The 15105-nt window shown below is 38.0% G+C and overlaps 1 protein-coding gene across 1 annotated transcript in view; it reads right to left on the reverse strand.

Moving 5' to 3' along the window:
- The window catches only part of CNTLN (centlein), a 221234-nt gene that overhangs the window by 108177 nt on the left and 97952 nt on the right, over positions 1-15105 (reverse strand). The window contains exons 10-11 of the mRNA XM_075136251.1: positions 9123-9296; positions 1705-1830 (exon numbers count right to left, since the gene is read on the reverse strand). Of these exons, the coding sequence (XP_074992352.1) occupies positions 1705-1830; positions 9123-9296 (300 nt within the window). The remainder of the gene's footprint in view (positions 1-1704; positions 1831-9122; positions 9297-15105) is intronic.

Consider the following 15105-nt stretch of genomic DNA (forward strand, 5'->3'; position numbering starts at 1 on the left):
TTAATCTTCTGACTCCCAGGAACAAGGAGCAAGATGGCCTGTAGGACTGAATTTGACGTCTAAATCATCTTTCCTGTTTATACACTCTACGTGTGTTAAGACACTACATTAACCTATCTCAAGTATACAGGGTGATGAACTTTGGCATTTGTGCTAAAATATAATTCCCACTCACATTTTTTCTAAAATTGACTTATCACATGAGTGTCTTTTTGCATGAGGCAGGAGCTCAAGACTATGGCAGAGCTCAGGACTAAGCCCACTTGTTGGGCTCCCCAAATTTTTTCATTTACCTGACATTTATCACAGCATGTTCAATATAACCAGTTCTGCTTTAGGCTACTGTCCTGGTTTCGGCTGGGATAGGGTTAAATTTCTTCCTAGTGCTGTGTTTTGGATTTAGTATAAGGAGAATGTTGATAACACACTGATGTTTTCAGTTGTTGCTAAGTGCCCTCCTAGTCCAAGGACAGCTCCCGTGCCTACTGACTGAGTTAGGTACACAAGGTGGGAGGGAACATAACCAGGTCAGCCAGCCCAGCTGGCTAATGGGGTATTCCATACCATGTGACGTCATGCTCAGTATATGAATGGTAGGCATGATCTAGGAAGTACTGATTGCTACTTGGTTATCCGTCAGCGCGAGTGGTGAGCAATTGCATTGTGCATCACTCATTTTGTATATTTTACCATTATCATTATTATTTTCCCTTTTTTCCTGTTCTATTAAACTGTCTTTATCTCAACCCACGAGTTTTTCTCACTCTTACCCTTCTGATTCTCTCCCTGTCCCACTGGGGGGGTGGGGGAGTGAGTGAGCGGCTGCGTGGTATTTGGCTGCCTGCCAGGTTAAACCACGACAGCTACATATACTGAAAATATCTTTCAAATTCCATAACTCTGAACAAACATAAGCAACAAAAAAAAAAAAAAAAAAGAAGAGGAGAGAGGAGAGCAGAGGGGAGAGGGGAGAGGGGAGAGGAGAGAGGGGAGACGGGTACAATTGTAAATGTTTAAGAAAATATGACTCAGGGTTTGGGTTTTGCATTCTGAGATGCAATGTGAAGTCAATAGGTCATTCAAAAGGTACTATTTTTGAAGTAAAAAAACAAACCAACAAAACGAAACCAATGAAAATCTATAAAACAGGGACAAAATGGGAAATTGTAATACATGCTCAATTAAGCTTTTCTACCAAGGGTTGGGGAGGGGGGTGGGGTGGGTGTTTGTTGGGGGTTTTTTACAGCATCTGTTAGAACAACAACTTCTGAGCCATAACTTCTAAGAGTACAATGGGTAAATCTGTTCCAAGTAATCGACTTTAGCATTTTAAAATACTGGCTTCACTGTACAAAAAAAAAATTTCTTTATACGTTCTGCTTCACTTTATTTCTATATGAATACATTTATTTCTCAGAATATATATTCTCAGACACAGATTTTGAAAATGTATTTAACAAGCATGTATTATTGATGACAGCTCGAATTAGGCTTTCACAGGACTGCAGGTGTACCAACACAAGATTCCTAGCAGTAAAGGAAAAAGGCAAACTAATGGAGAGTGCTCTCTTATGCTAACACACTTGCAGTCCACAAAGATATGTGCATTTTGCATTTTTAAAACGCCTGTTTATTTTGGTATATCTTTATCTATGCAAGCTTATAGCTGAAGGGGTTTTTTATTTTTATTTTGTTAATGTTCACCTTTAGCTGTAGTGTCTTCTCTAAGTTTTCAATCTTCCTTTCAGCTATTTTAAGCTTCCTTAGCTCCTCTGACTCTCTAAAACAGCTCTTTGGGGACAGAGACCTTGAACGTTTCACAGGTGGTTCCTGGAGAATAAAACAAGGACATGGTTGAACTACTTGGAACACCGGATTATGAAAGACATGCAGAATTAAAGAAGAAGTAATTTTGAATACTAATAATGAATTATAAAAAAAAAAAAAATCTGCATAGAATACCAGAGAAATAACAAGCAGAATTACCACAGCGCTACCACTAAAGGTTTCTCTGTGACTCGTTAATGAGAATATTCATTTACATTTACATTGTTTCTTTCAGAATAATGATGTCCCATTAGGGAAGACTAAAGGGTTATAGACTCAGAAATGCAAGAAACCTCATTACAAAGGAGGGGATAGAGGCTGGTCTAATTGCTCTATAAGGGTCCAAGGTTACACTTGATAGGACAACCAGAAACAAGAGGGAAAGGATTTTTTTCCCTTTGAAATAGTTTAACACACTGTGAAGTTGAAGGAACAATATGCTTGAGGAATATAAATACAACAGACAGTAGATCTTATACCATAATGACCATATGGTCATTAACTATAATGTGACTAACTAGAGACAAGAATATGTGTTTATATTATGTAGAGCTTCATATAGCAATCTGGAGAAAGAATATGCGAAAGTAACACTTAAACTGGGCAGCTTTCTTGTTCATTCTATGTCATATGTCCTTATGGCAAAGAAAGAAAGACCTCATCAAATTAGACTTTCTGATTTTCTGAATAACTTTGGTTAAGGACAGAGAAATACTAACACACACTTAATACTGATAAGGTAAAATGCTATTACATAAACACATAAAGTCAAACGAAAACTTAAGATTAATTGTGATTATTGTTGTTGCATGCTGCCATTTTCTCTGTAAACTGATTTACAACAAAAGGAATTCAGGATGAAGTCTTCTTGAATACTATATATTTCAACACTTCTACTATTCCATTAAATTAATTTAATCTCAAAGAGAATCTTAATGAGCAACTGGCATTTTTTAATTTGACCATTACCTTCTAGTATTAAATGTTTACAAGACACTGTATACCACACTTTCACTGTAAATCATATGGATTTCCAAAAAGGAGAAAAAAAAATATCATGAAATATCAGAAAATAATAATATCAGATATCTAAGAATTTAAATATTGGCAAGGTGGTTTTGTCATTTGGCTTTGGGTTTCTCCTGCTTCTGAAATGTGCCTGAATGAGATTTAAAAAAAAAAAAAACCCACAAAACCACCAAACCAAAACTAACATCCGGAAAGAATTTTAGTATATTTAAAATCTGAATGTCAGATGAACCAATTTTCTATATTCCTGTCAGTTCCTTTATAGAACAGAAGAAACTAGAAGAAAGTTAGAAAGTTTTAATGAACATTCAAAACAGTATTTCCAAATTTATGGTTTCACACTGTCAGTATGACATTGTACTTACTAAGGGTAGATCTCTTTGAAATAATAAGATTACTGATTTACATTTTTTTCTAATAATTCTGGTAGGGATATCCAAAAGTTTACCTCCTTTAATAGATGCTGATATTAATCAGTAAACATTTTAACATTGCACAAAACCAAATTGATCCCTTTCAGGTGTCTGAAGCAGAACATCCCAAAACCAACGTATCAAAAAATCTACTTATCTCCACAGTCCCAGATTTCTTGAATAAAACCAAGATCTTAAAAAAAATTCCCATCTTCCACATTTCCTAATTATTGCATACCCATATTAATTTTTCCTAAAAATCCAGAATGCATTATTTTTCAAGAAACGTTTCCTAGTTAAAATTTATGTTTGTATACAGAAGACTTGGAAAATACATGATTTCTCTGAAATCAGGAATAAAAGGCCAAAGCACTGCATTTGTTGCCAAAGAGAAAGACAACAAAGTAAAAGAAGCAGACCAACCACCACCAGTCTGCTAAGAATAACTAGGTAGAGAGACTCTACGGAGGAATGGAGAAAAGAGAAAAAAATACAGAAACAAGTAAAATTCATAGTCTTGCTGTTTTAAGCAAAGGTGATCGGATACAATGAGTACACAACAGTATTTCTTTATATATATATACACAGACTTTATATACAGGTACCTGGGACTGCGCTGTGAATCTTTTTCACAGGGCCAAAGTACGGGAAAAAATAGAGAAAAATTCTAACTGTTCACGGACACGGAAATAATTCCCTGTGAGCACAGGTGGGATTGTGATGTGCATTAAGAAACATTCTATCGTTGGAATATGTTTTTTTACCTGTTTAGTGATCAGACTAGAGGTCTGTGGAGAGAAGCTGGGTCTGGGCTTTACAGCTCCACATAGGTAGTTCAAAGGCAATCTTTGCTAAGAAGGCAAACAGTTTAATTTTCCTACGAAGGCAGAAGAGACTGTGTAGTAAAATACACTGTAATTTGATTGCCTGGCGCTGCTGCAAAACTCAGTTTGGAAGATGGCATCTGTAATACCCTTCTCACAACTGCAAACTTTGCTGCTGCTGCTGCCAGGTTTAAGCATTTGATTTTTAATTCAGTCTTCAAATGCTACAGTAAATTTAGACATACCTGTATTAAACATATACACAAATTGTAATGTTTTAAACATTTCCTAAATGTTTAGGAGTAAGAAAAAGTCCAGTTTTATGAGCAAAGAATGTTAATCCAAGTCAGTAAAGGGTACCAACAGAAGTTTTTTCATCAAATGATCCTAAAACATGTTTACAAAAGACTAAGCCAAATAGCAGAAAACCAGAAATAAGCAGGCTTTGTAATATTAATCGATATGAAACTTTGTGACAGAAAATCTAATGTAACAAAATAGCTGGTAAGTGGATGTGACACACATTAACTGTTAATGGAGGTACAGGAAGTAGAAAAAGAAAAGATGCCACTTTCTAAACAACCTTCTGTTACCTGTCTGCACCATGAAAGAGACCATGGGACGAAGCTGGAAATAGTCACGTTCTCGAATTCAACAGGTTTTCTGTTGGATGGAGTCCCAAAACAAGTCAAAAAAAAAAAAAAAAAGGGAAACCGGAACTTTTACTGAAATGTCTTGGAGAACTTTTCTGCACACACAGATCAGACCAATGTCTGCTAGGATACAGCACTGAAGATAGTGGGCAGAAATCTTAACGTTTTTTATCAGTTGAAGAAATAGAAACATTGTTGAAGCTGAACCAGAGCCTGACAAGATACAGGTGGGGTTTTTTGGAGAGGAAAAAATGGCAAATTCTTGATTCACTATGTTTCAACAGGAACATTATCAGTACTGCAAGTTAACTCATGCCTTTTAATATCTTGACATTATAGACTTAGAAGAATGCTAGAGAATGTGTATCAATAAAAGGCAATTATAACTCCCATGCATCATACAACGGAAAAGCTTAGCTACAACAAAAACAAGGGCTGTGTTACTGAATCAGCCAGCAGACATACGGATGGCAGTTTAATTAGGTAACAGAAATCATACATAGCTCACAAAGTTACAAAGTTTAAGCTCCAAAAAGCGCTCTAGGAAGATCAAGCAACTGACTCTTAAGCCTTCATACAAAAGGGCACTCAGCTGTACCACCTTCCAAAGAGACTAGACTATGAGGGTTACAATTGCCTCTAAGTACACACTTAACAGTATCAAGAAAAATGACACCACACACGCACATTTAACAAAGCTTTTAACCACCGCATCATCTGTCTCGCAGAATAAGTTGCTTCTATTACTCTGTATGACTGCAGGCAAGGGATTTGAATTTCTGCAATTCATGAAAACAACACTGGCCTATAGATGTATATATATCATCGCATTCTGCAGAACCAAACATAGGTGCAAGCATACAGTCGTGTGGCCACACATCCTGATTTATCACACTAGTGGCAGGTTTCTGTTTTGGCAAGTTTCTGTTTTGTTCCAGGCCCTTCTTTTTAACACCCTTCCAATTATTTTTCCTTTCAAAATCTTTGGCTTTTTAGAGCAGAAAGTAATCAAAGCAGTGGCATTCTGATCAGAAGTGATTCCATGCTTATTTGTTCTTTGTACCCTGGGAATGCACATAAGGGGGGATGAAGGGTTAATATGACAGAGTCTTTGTGAAATCAAAAGGATCACCACTGTGAAACAAGAATTGTATATCAAACATATTCTTCCTGACAAATCATGTGCTAATAACTTCTGTCATGAATACTTTTATCATAAAAGACTGAACAACAAGGTAATGGGAAGATATTTCATTGCAAGGGAAAAACAGTAAAGACAGCAGTAATACCTTTTCTATTTTATATGCATATTTTGTGATCCTAAAGCCAGAATGTTTCTACAATTTTCCTTACTGTCTTGCCTAAATACAAAGAATTTGTAGCCTGTCAATTTAGTTCCCAAAAGTTTAATAGAGACTGCGTGCACATGTGAAAAAGTGTACATATCAAACAACCCTTGGAAGAGCATGACGAGTATCTATATCAAAACAGGAAAAGATTCTCTACAATAGGATTTAAAAGTTTGCATTTAGTTTTACTCAAGGGCGGTAATTGCTTTATTCCTGACACAGTGATTAGTTCATGACAAACACAGTACTCTCACTGACATTATTCTGAGGAAACAAGAAATGTCATTGTGGTGGGTTAACCTTGGCAAAGAATCAAACACTCACCCAGCTGCTCACTCACTCTCCTTCCTCACCAGGACAGAGGGAGAAAATAGGATGAAAAAGCTCGTGGGTTGAGACAAAGAAATGGAGATTGCTTACCATTCACCGTCATGGGCAGACTCAACTTGGGGAAAATTAATTTAAGTTATTGCCACTTAAAATAGATTTGGGTAGTAAGAAATGAGGAAAATATTAAAACAACACCTTCTCCCCCACCCTGCTTCCCAGGCTCAACTTCACTCCTTCACCCCTGACTCCTCTACCACCTGCTGAGCAGCGCAGGGGGATGGGGAATGGGGAGTTACAGTCAGTCCATAACAGCTCCTCTCGGCCACTCTTTCCTCCTCACACTTTTCCCCTGCTCCAGTGTGGCGCACCTCCACAGGCTAGAGTCCTTCAGGATAAACCTGCTCCAGAGTGGGTCCTCCACGGGCCACAGTTCCTTCCAGAAGAACCTGTTCCAGCATGGACTCCTCTCCACACGCTGCAGCTTCCGTGACGGACTATCCATCTGCTCTGGTGTGAGCTCCTCCACAAGCTGTAGTGTGGACATGTGCTCCATGGTGGTCCTCTCCATGGGCTGCAAAGAAATATCCGCTCCAGCACCTGGAACACCTTCTCCCTCTCCTCCTTCTCTGACCTTGGTGTTTGAAGGGCTGGTTCTCACCTTCTATTCTTCACTCTACACTGCCTGTGCAGCACTTTCATAGACTCATAGAATCATTAAGGTTGGAAAAGACCTCTAAGATCATAGAGTCCAACCATCAACTCAACACCACCATGCCCACTACACCATGTCCCTAAGCGCCTCATCTACACGTCTTTTAAATACTTCCAGGGTTGGTGACTCAACCACTTCCTGGGCAGCCTGTTCCAAGGCCTGACCACTCTTTCAGTAAAGAAATGTCCAATCTAAACTTCCCCTGGCACAACTTGAGGCCATTTCCTCTTGTCCTATCGCTTGTTACTTGGGAGAAGAGACCAACACCCACCTCGCTACAACCTCCCTTCAAGTAGTTGTAGAGCGCGATGAGGTCTCCCATCAGCCTCCTCTTCTCCAGACTAAACAACCCCAGTTCCCTCAGCCGCTCCTCATAAGACTTGTGCTCCAGACCCTTCACCAGCTTCGTTGCCCTTCTCTGGACACGCTCCATCACCTCAATGTCCCTTTTGTAGTGAGGGGCCCAAAACTGAACACAGTATTTGAGGTGCGGCCTCACCAGTGCCGAGTACAGGGGCACGATCACCTCCCCGCTCCTGCTGGCCACGCTATTTCTGATACAGGCCAGGATGCCATTGCCCTTCTTGGCCACTGGGGCACACTGCCCGCTCATGTTCAGGTTCACCCCCAGGTCCTTTTCCTCTGGGCAGCTTTCCAGCCACTCCTCCCCAGGCCTGTAGTGTTGCGTGGGGCTTTTGAGACCAAAGTGCAGGACCCGGCACTTGGCGTTGTTGAATCTCCCGCTGAACTCGGTGTTGTCTGCAAACTTACTGAGGGAGCACTCAATCCCCTCATCCAGATCGTTGATAAAGATATTGAACAGGACCAGCCCCAAAACTGAGCCCTAGGGAACACCGCTCGTGACCGGCCGCCAACTGGGTTTAACTCCGTTCACCACAACTCTCTGGGCTCGGCCGTCCAGCCAGTTTTTTACCCAGCGAAGAGTGCACCTGTCTTGTTGAATCTCATACAGTTGGCCTCAGCCCATCGATCCAGCCTGTCCTGGTCTTTGTCCTTTCTTAAGGACATTTTCATAGAGGCCCACCACATGCTCCTAAACAAATGTTCTAAAATATGTCTTTTACCAAAAATAGCATACAATGCATGATATTGAGAAAGAACAAGCCATTCAGCTTTCAAAGGAAATGTTATGAGATACCAAATGTGAGAAAACCAGGAGATTTCTAAGGAAGCAGAACATGATGGTCCACCCTTGTAGACTATAGCAGACAGAAGCACGTTCCTATTTGCTTCCTTGCTACAGAAATCTCTTCCAAGTTTCCCATATTCTATACAATCACAATTAAAAAAAATTTTTAGATGAGGAAGAGGCTGAACACACTGAAAAACAGCATGACTTTGGCTAACTTAATAAATCAATTTAAGCCGCAGAATTATTTACAAATCTATTTCATTAGCTATAGTTTCTAGCTGTTACTGTTACCTGGTGCCTAAATTTAACAGCAAGACATCATGAAAGAGGAAGTCCAGCATTATACAGAGTAACAAAATGCCAGAAGTATAAACTTCAAAAGGATATTGTTGTCATTCTTCATAGAAAAAATACTACATGATACTTTAAAAATCAAGAATTTGAAAAAAAAAATCTTTTTCATTTATAAAATCATAATAATAACCATTTATATTTCTCTCATTTTCCTTCCAGGGAAAAATGGTCATTCTGATAAACACCACAAAATATCTGATAAATATTAATTTTAACAAACCTACAAAGAATTTATCCTTCAAATATTTCATTTAATTAAGAATTCCTTATTCAGTATTTAATAAGGTAAAACCTTCTACTCCCAACAGCTATTTTAACAAGTCTTTGGCAGATAACACAACAATCATTCAAACAAGCTTCCAGAATTATAAGCAGCATCAACAGATATTAAAATTATTATCTGGACCCTTGAGCAAAAATGTTTGGCTTTACCATCCTGACTTAGATACAAATACCCAAGACAATAAAACTATCCTACCTCATGCTTTCTTCCAGTCCTTATATTGTTGCTTTCCAGAGTATCTGTAGCGTACAAATTATGCTCTGCTAGGTTAAGACTTGCTTTTTTCAATTTTTCCCGTAAAAGCTCGATTTCAGATTTTTGCATTGTAATGAGAGACTCTAGCTCACTTAAAGAAGGCTGTTGAAATACCTAGAAAATGATAGTACAGGTATATTACATTAGTAACAAAAAATCAGAAGTAAAACAAACCATTTAGATAAAACTGCTTAGAGAAACACAACATTATGATATTACAGGAATGTGTGAGCTGTAAATAATTCTGCTTTTGTAAATGACTCATGAATCCATAATCAAAACCAGACCCCAAAGTGTTAACTAAACGTTTTCACACCACTATCACCATATTTTCCAAATCCAAATTTGTAGTCCTAACAATGGTTGTTTTATACAGACATTTCTTCTGCAGCAACTTATTCCACTATGGTATTTTGTATCTCACATGCTGTCAAAATTTCTTGACAAAGTATTTTACCTCCTAGACTTGTTTCTGTTGGTACGTATCACTGGCCTATCAAACATGGGGAGGAAAAGAAAAACACTTAACTGCATATTCTGTCAATAAATATACACTTAGTTAAAAACTGCCTCAGAAAAGTACCTCTTCAATGTAAATCTACAACATGTATCCACTATGTCCATAAACTCAGACAGCACAAATGTTGTGGACAAACTGAAGACTTACAGAAAAAATAGACGGTAATTCTAGATCACAGTGTTACTCAAGGCAGATACATCATTTCATGAAGCCATTGAATTCCAGGACCTTTCCCAGCTATTTCCCAGCCCGTTCACAGCAATTCCTTGGCAAAATACAACACTGCTCACCTTGGCCCTGTTCCAAAACCTGTCCAGACCAAAACACATTTTCATTGGTACCAGCTATCTTTAAGTCATATCCCCAAGTCCAACAGCGGACTCGTGTGTACACATGACCAAAAGTGGTCAAGTTACCATGACTTGATAAATTACTCCTTGTCTGCTGAGTTTTCATTAACCACCTGTGACCATATCCCACCGCGTTACAACCACAAGGCAAAACATCGTTAGCTTAGCATAAGCAATAGCAGTATGCCTGTTGTGGCAGTCTAAGGCAATCACAAAGTTAAATGCTCTAGCTCAAACCTCCTCCACAGTGCTTTAGGGCTGGGGACGGACATTCACCTTGCAACAGCTGTGCCAGATAAAGATAATATAATTCCCAGATGGTCAACACATCCAGGCAGCTGGAGGTTAGCACCTCAAAACTATTGCTGAAAGAAGGGATGGTGCAAACCCCCTCCCTAATCAATCACACAAATAAAAGGGCAGGTTAGTTTAAAAAGTCAATGCAAGTGGCTTGAGCTGACCCAGCTGACCTTGTATTGCACTGATTAGGGCAAACTCATGAAACCCCTATTGCCAGCAGTGCTCTGGCAGCAATGACATGCCACTAGGAAACAGTAAAGTTTTCAATCAACAAAGCTTGATCCAGAAGACAACTTTCTCAAGACTGACTAAAAGTTTTATTTTACACATACTTTCCCTAATTAGCAAAGTTCTGACGACCTGACTTGCTTGCAACTGTTTGAGCATATTCTTAAGACAAATAGTCATTTCAATAGAGAAGAAAGAATTTGGTACAATTACCACTTGTTCCTGCTATTTCAATTACTGGTATGCCCCAAGTAAAACAAATCAGGTATACTGACAAAAATCAGAAAAGGCAGAGTAAAACAGCTTAACCAAACCAAAAAATCTCCAAATTCATGCCAATCAAGAAATGCGATGGTCCAAAGCTGATTGAAATCAATCAAGCAGACAGTCTAGTAAGCTTAGTATTTGACAGAAACAGATTAATGGGCATAGCCCTTTGATTTCTTTCTATGCAGAATATGAAGCTTTTCATAAAGTGTATTATAAACTCACAGTTTCTACAAATAAATCCCAAATTACAAATACCAAGCATTTATTTCAGAAAAACCGCAACTCCTCATACAGCAAACAAGCACAAGAAAGTTGTCAGGGAGTCAAAGTTGCCCGTGCTTTTGCTGACTGTTCCTTAGGTAATTTCTGTTTCTCACTTTGCATAATTTAGGCCATATGTAGTTGCGAACAGATATCACTTCCACCTATGATCAGCAAAAGGCCAGTTTATAACTAAAAGAAAACTCTACACAGAGGAAGAAAAAGGAAAATAGAAAAATGAGTAGACAACCCATGCATTGAAAAGAACATTTAAAAGAAAACTGGGCTTTTTGTTCATTTGACCAAAACCTTAGCACTATATAAAAAGGAAAAAAAAAATCCAACAAAACCTAGAAGACAGAAATAGTGCCAGTAGATAAGGGAAATGTAGTTATATTTAAGTTACATGATTTTTTTTTTTACTTGAACTTTATTCTTTCTTATTAAGAAAAAGAAATACACCTACCAACTTGTTCCATTTTATTGATTTCTCAGCTGTATGTAAAAAAAGACTTCAATGTGTAATGTAAATTGTACAGTTACATTAGTAACTATAAAAGGAATCAACTGCTTCAATGTGTTATAATCACTCTAATTCATATAACCATTACTTTTAAAAGTCTACAACTGTTAAATATTGCTGACTTTTAAACCATAAGAATCACACAAATTTAGCTAACAATTAACTTCTTACTCTATCACTACTTTTTAATTTCTTCTTTCAAAAATGAAATGCAGAGTGTTTTGAAATGTAAATCCATTTAGGAGTCACAGAATATATCAAATCTTTGCTCCTCTATGCCAATGAAGTTCTGCTACTGACTTTAATAGGACCAATATATGAACAATGTTCTTCATTTGTTTGGGTTTTTTTTTCCCCTACTCTTTTCTTCTCTGAAAAGAGATCTCTAGAAATTACCATGCAGTGATACTTATTTCAAATTAAAATACTGTAAAGGCACAGTTTCTAATAAAACTCTTACAACAGTCTTTGTGCACATGCATACACACACATATTTCTTGGAATACAAACCCAACAAAACCAGTCTTAGATCTTAACTTAAACCTCTAAAATGCCTATGTTTTTACCCTCAAAATATTCAGCAGATCACTGTTACCAATACAGAACCTGCTATATAATTTGGGTCTATGATATCCTCAAAACCTGCTCAATTTTTTAAGTATGCATGTGAAGTTTCTTCAGTTTCAGGAATTCTAAGAACCCAGACGTAATCTGAAGAGATCCATTTAGAAGTTGAGGTTTTGCTTATCAATGGATTCCAGTTTAAGAAAATCTGGGTATCATTTAACGTACCTTTCACTACTTGATAAACATTCTTCTACATTTCCTAGCCTAGAAGAATTTGTCTACTCAAATATTAAAAGAATTTTTAAGATATGAAAAGTGATCTTCTAAAGACAGAAAATTGGATGAAATTTCTCTCTCTGGTATTTTTTTTCAGATTCATGTCTATTTAACTTTATATTACTACACTTTTATGTTCCAGGTATCCTTGGTTAAGAGCAAAAAAATCACCAAAACCAAATCATTTAGTGAAAAGGTTTGGCTACTACGAGAACCTCAATTCCTTCCGTATATAACATGAGTCTATGAACAACCCAGAGTTTCAGGATTTATGCATGAAGAAAGTAGTGCAATTTTGTCAGATCCTCGGAAAGAAATGTGACCTTTTCTTGGCTTTTCACTTTCTAGCTTTACATCTGAATTCTTATTTGTAATCTAGGAACTAAGGGAAACATTACAATTAGTAAGGCCAAAACGGCAAATAATTTGGACTATAATGCAGCTCTGATTTAAAAATCCTAACATTATCGGAAAAAAGCAGAATATTGTGTTTCAAAAGTGCAGAAAACATTCAACATCCAAGCTCTATATGAGGAATGTAGTCCAGCTTCATAGTCAAGATCAGAAATCTGCAATCCAGAAAAATAAAAACTAGTTACATGCTAAGAGGCAGCACCAGGTTCTTCCACAGCTTCTGTCTCAGAATTATCATTGTAGATCTTCAATCTTACTGCACCGAAATAGTAACTCACCTCAACAAAGAGTTCCATGAAGGTTCACTTCCTAAAGTCTATTCTGAATCCTATGTCTAAAACTAAAATTCCCACAAGACGATCGTTTCAATGTACACATAATGTTGACCCTCTTCACAGTCTATCCATCTACAGGTTGAGTGCAGCAAATGAAGGCTTTCTTTCAGGTTGAAGCATCTTAGATTAGATTCTACCTGCATTACAAAGTCTGGCTTAACAGAATAATGGTTTCTTCTTTCACTTAGCAAAATCAGTTTATATCATATGCTATTTTATCACAACAGATACATAATTTTTTCATACTGAAACTCAATTTAATATACAAAACATATATACCAAATAAATATCAGAAGTTTATTTATGTTTTAAACAACAAATTAAGTCAAGAAAGTATTCATTTCTACCAAGCAGATCTCTCGCTCCTCTTATGCTTACAGGTCTTTTTCAAAGTAAGACACAGCTGATGTTTTCTGGAGGCATTAATCAAGATGAAGCATAAGCACCATCTTCACCAGAAAGCTGTACTACTAGGGGAACCTTCCGCACTGTACTTAGGGAAGGGAATCCAATGCCACCTTTTCAATGCCACTGTTGTCAGAGATCACAAACAGTACCAAACAGTATGGAGAAAATACAGCTACGCTCCACCATACATCTATTCCGCGTGACTTTCCAGAACCAGCAAGAGAGAGCAAGTGTCAAAGGAATGGATACCTAAGAGCTTCAGAACCAATACAGCCTTATGTGTACTCCTGCTCCCCCTCAACTTCCTCAGCACAAAGCCGTGCTAACACTAACTGCACAGTACCAATACCACCGGCTAGGAGGAGACAGAAGAAGTCTGCACAGTCTTTCTGTAAGCAGATGCAAGCTTACTCTGCTTCAACTACAAACTGGCCCATAAGCACACAGTGGCTTAGTAAAGAAATATCTTTTCTCTCAGCAACACAACAGCTCAGACTAGAGGAAGCGTGCACACCTTTACCAGAATATCTGAGTGAGGAAACAGCCTTTTGGCCTACAGCAACCAACTGGCCCATAACCCAGACCCCAAAGTTTTCTTCCAGTCAAACTCCAGGAACCCATGCCATGATGCGGGAAACATCCAGAAGCAGTTTATAAATGAGAAATAAGAATCATTTCCCAGGTTTCCTCTTATTCTGTTACTGAGTCAGCTAGCTGGGCAGCTAAGTCAGAGGCAATGCTCACCTCAGCATCCTTTGCAAGCTCCTTTTACGAAATCCAGTCGTCACAGTCTCATCTCTGTTTACTGCACATATTTCTAGGATGGGCACCAGTAACAAACTGTTGAAGAGCAACTTACCCAGCCTGGGCCTTGATCTCATGTGTCCCCGTGAGCTCCCAAAAGGGGCTAAAAGCCAGTGAAAGGGTTTCCACCATCCATCCACCCTCACAATACTTACGTCTGGCATCCTCCAAAATCCACATGATTTATATCGTATGAAAAAGAGCACTCTGATCATCTAATACAGAAGAGCAGGGAGGGGAAAAAAGGATGCAATCCCTTTATGAATACCATGCGGCCACCACATCAGAAAGATTCCCCAAACCAGGTATGAATGATTTATTTTATTCATCAGAGGAATTAGATCTCCCGATACAAAATTAATGCTCCAAATTATTGGGGAAAATATGCAATTATAAGATAAGAAAAAAATTTTGTAGTCTGGAAAAATGTTTAGAAGAATCATGACAGAAAGTCTCAACACAAGGCCGGATTTCATTAAGCCTTGTTGTTAAACCAACCACTGATTTCCCCATGCATTTGTTGGAGCGGCAACTTTTTAGTTCACAATAAAACTGGGCAGTTTTTTCATAAAACTGGTCAGAGCAACGGCAAGGAAAGATCCAGGGAAGTTGAAAACATCAGTACTATTTGCTCTAATGTATTACAATTAATAGACATTAGAAATAG

The sequence above is a fragment of the Calonectris borealis genome, chromosome Z (assembly GCF_964195595.1).
Source record: "Calonectris borealis chromosome Z, bCalBor7.hap1.2, whole genome shotgun sequence".
NCBI lineage: Eukaryota > Metazoa > Chordata > Aves > Procellariiformes > Procellariidae > Calonectris > Calonectris borealis.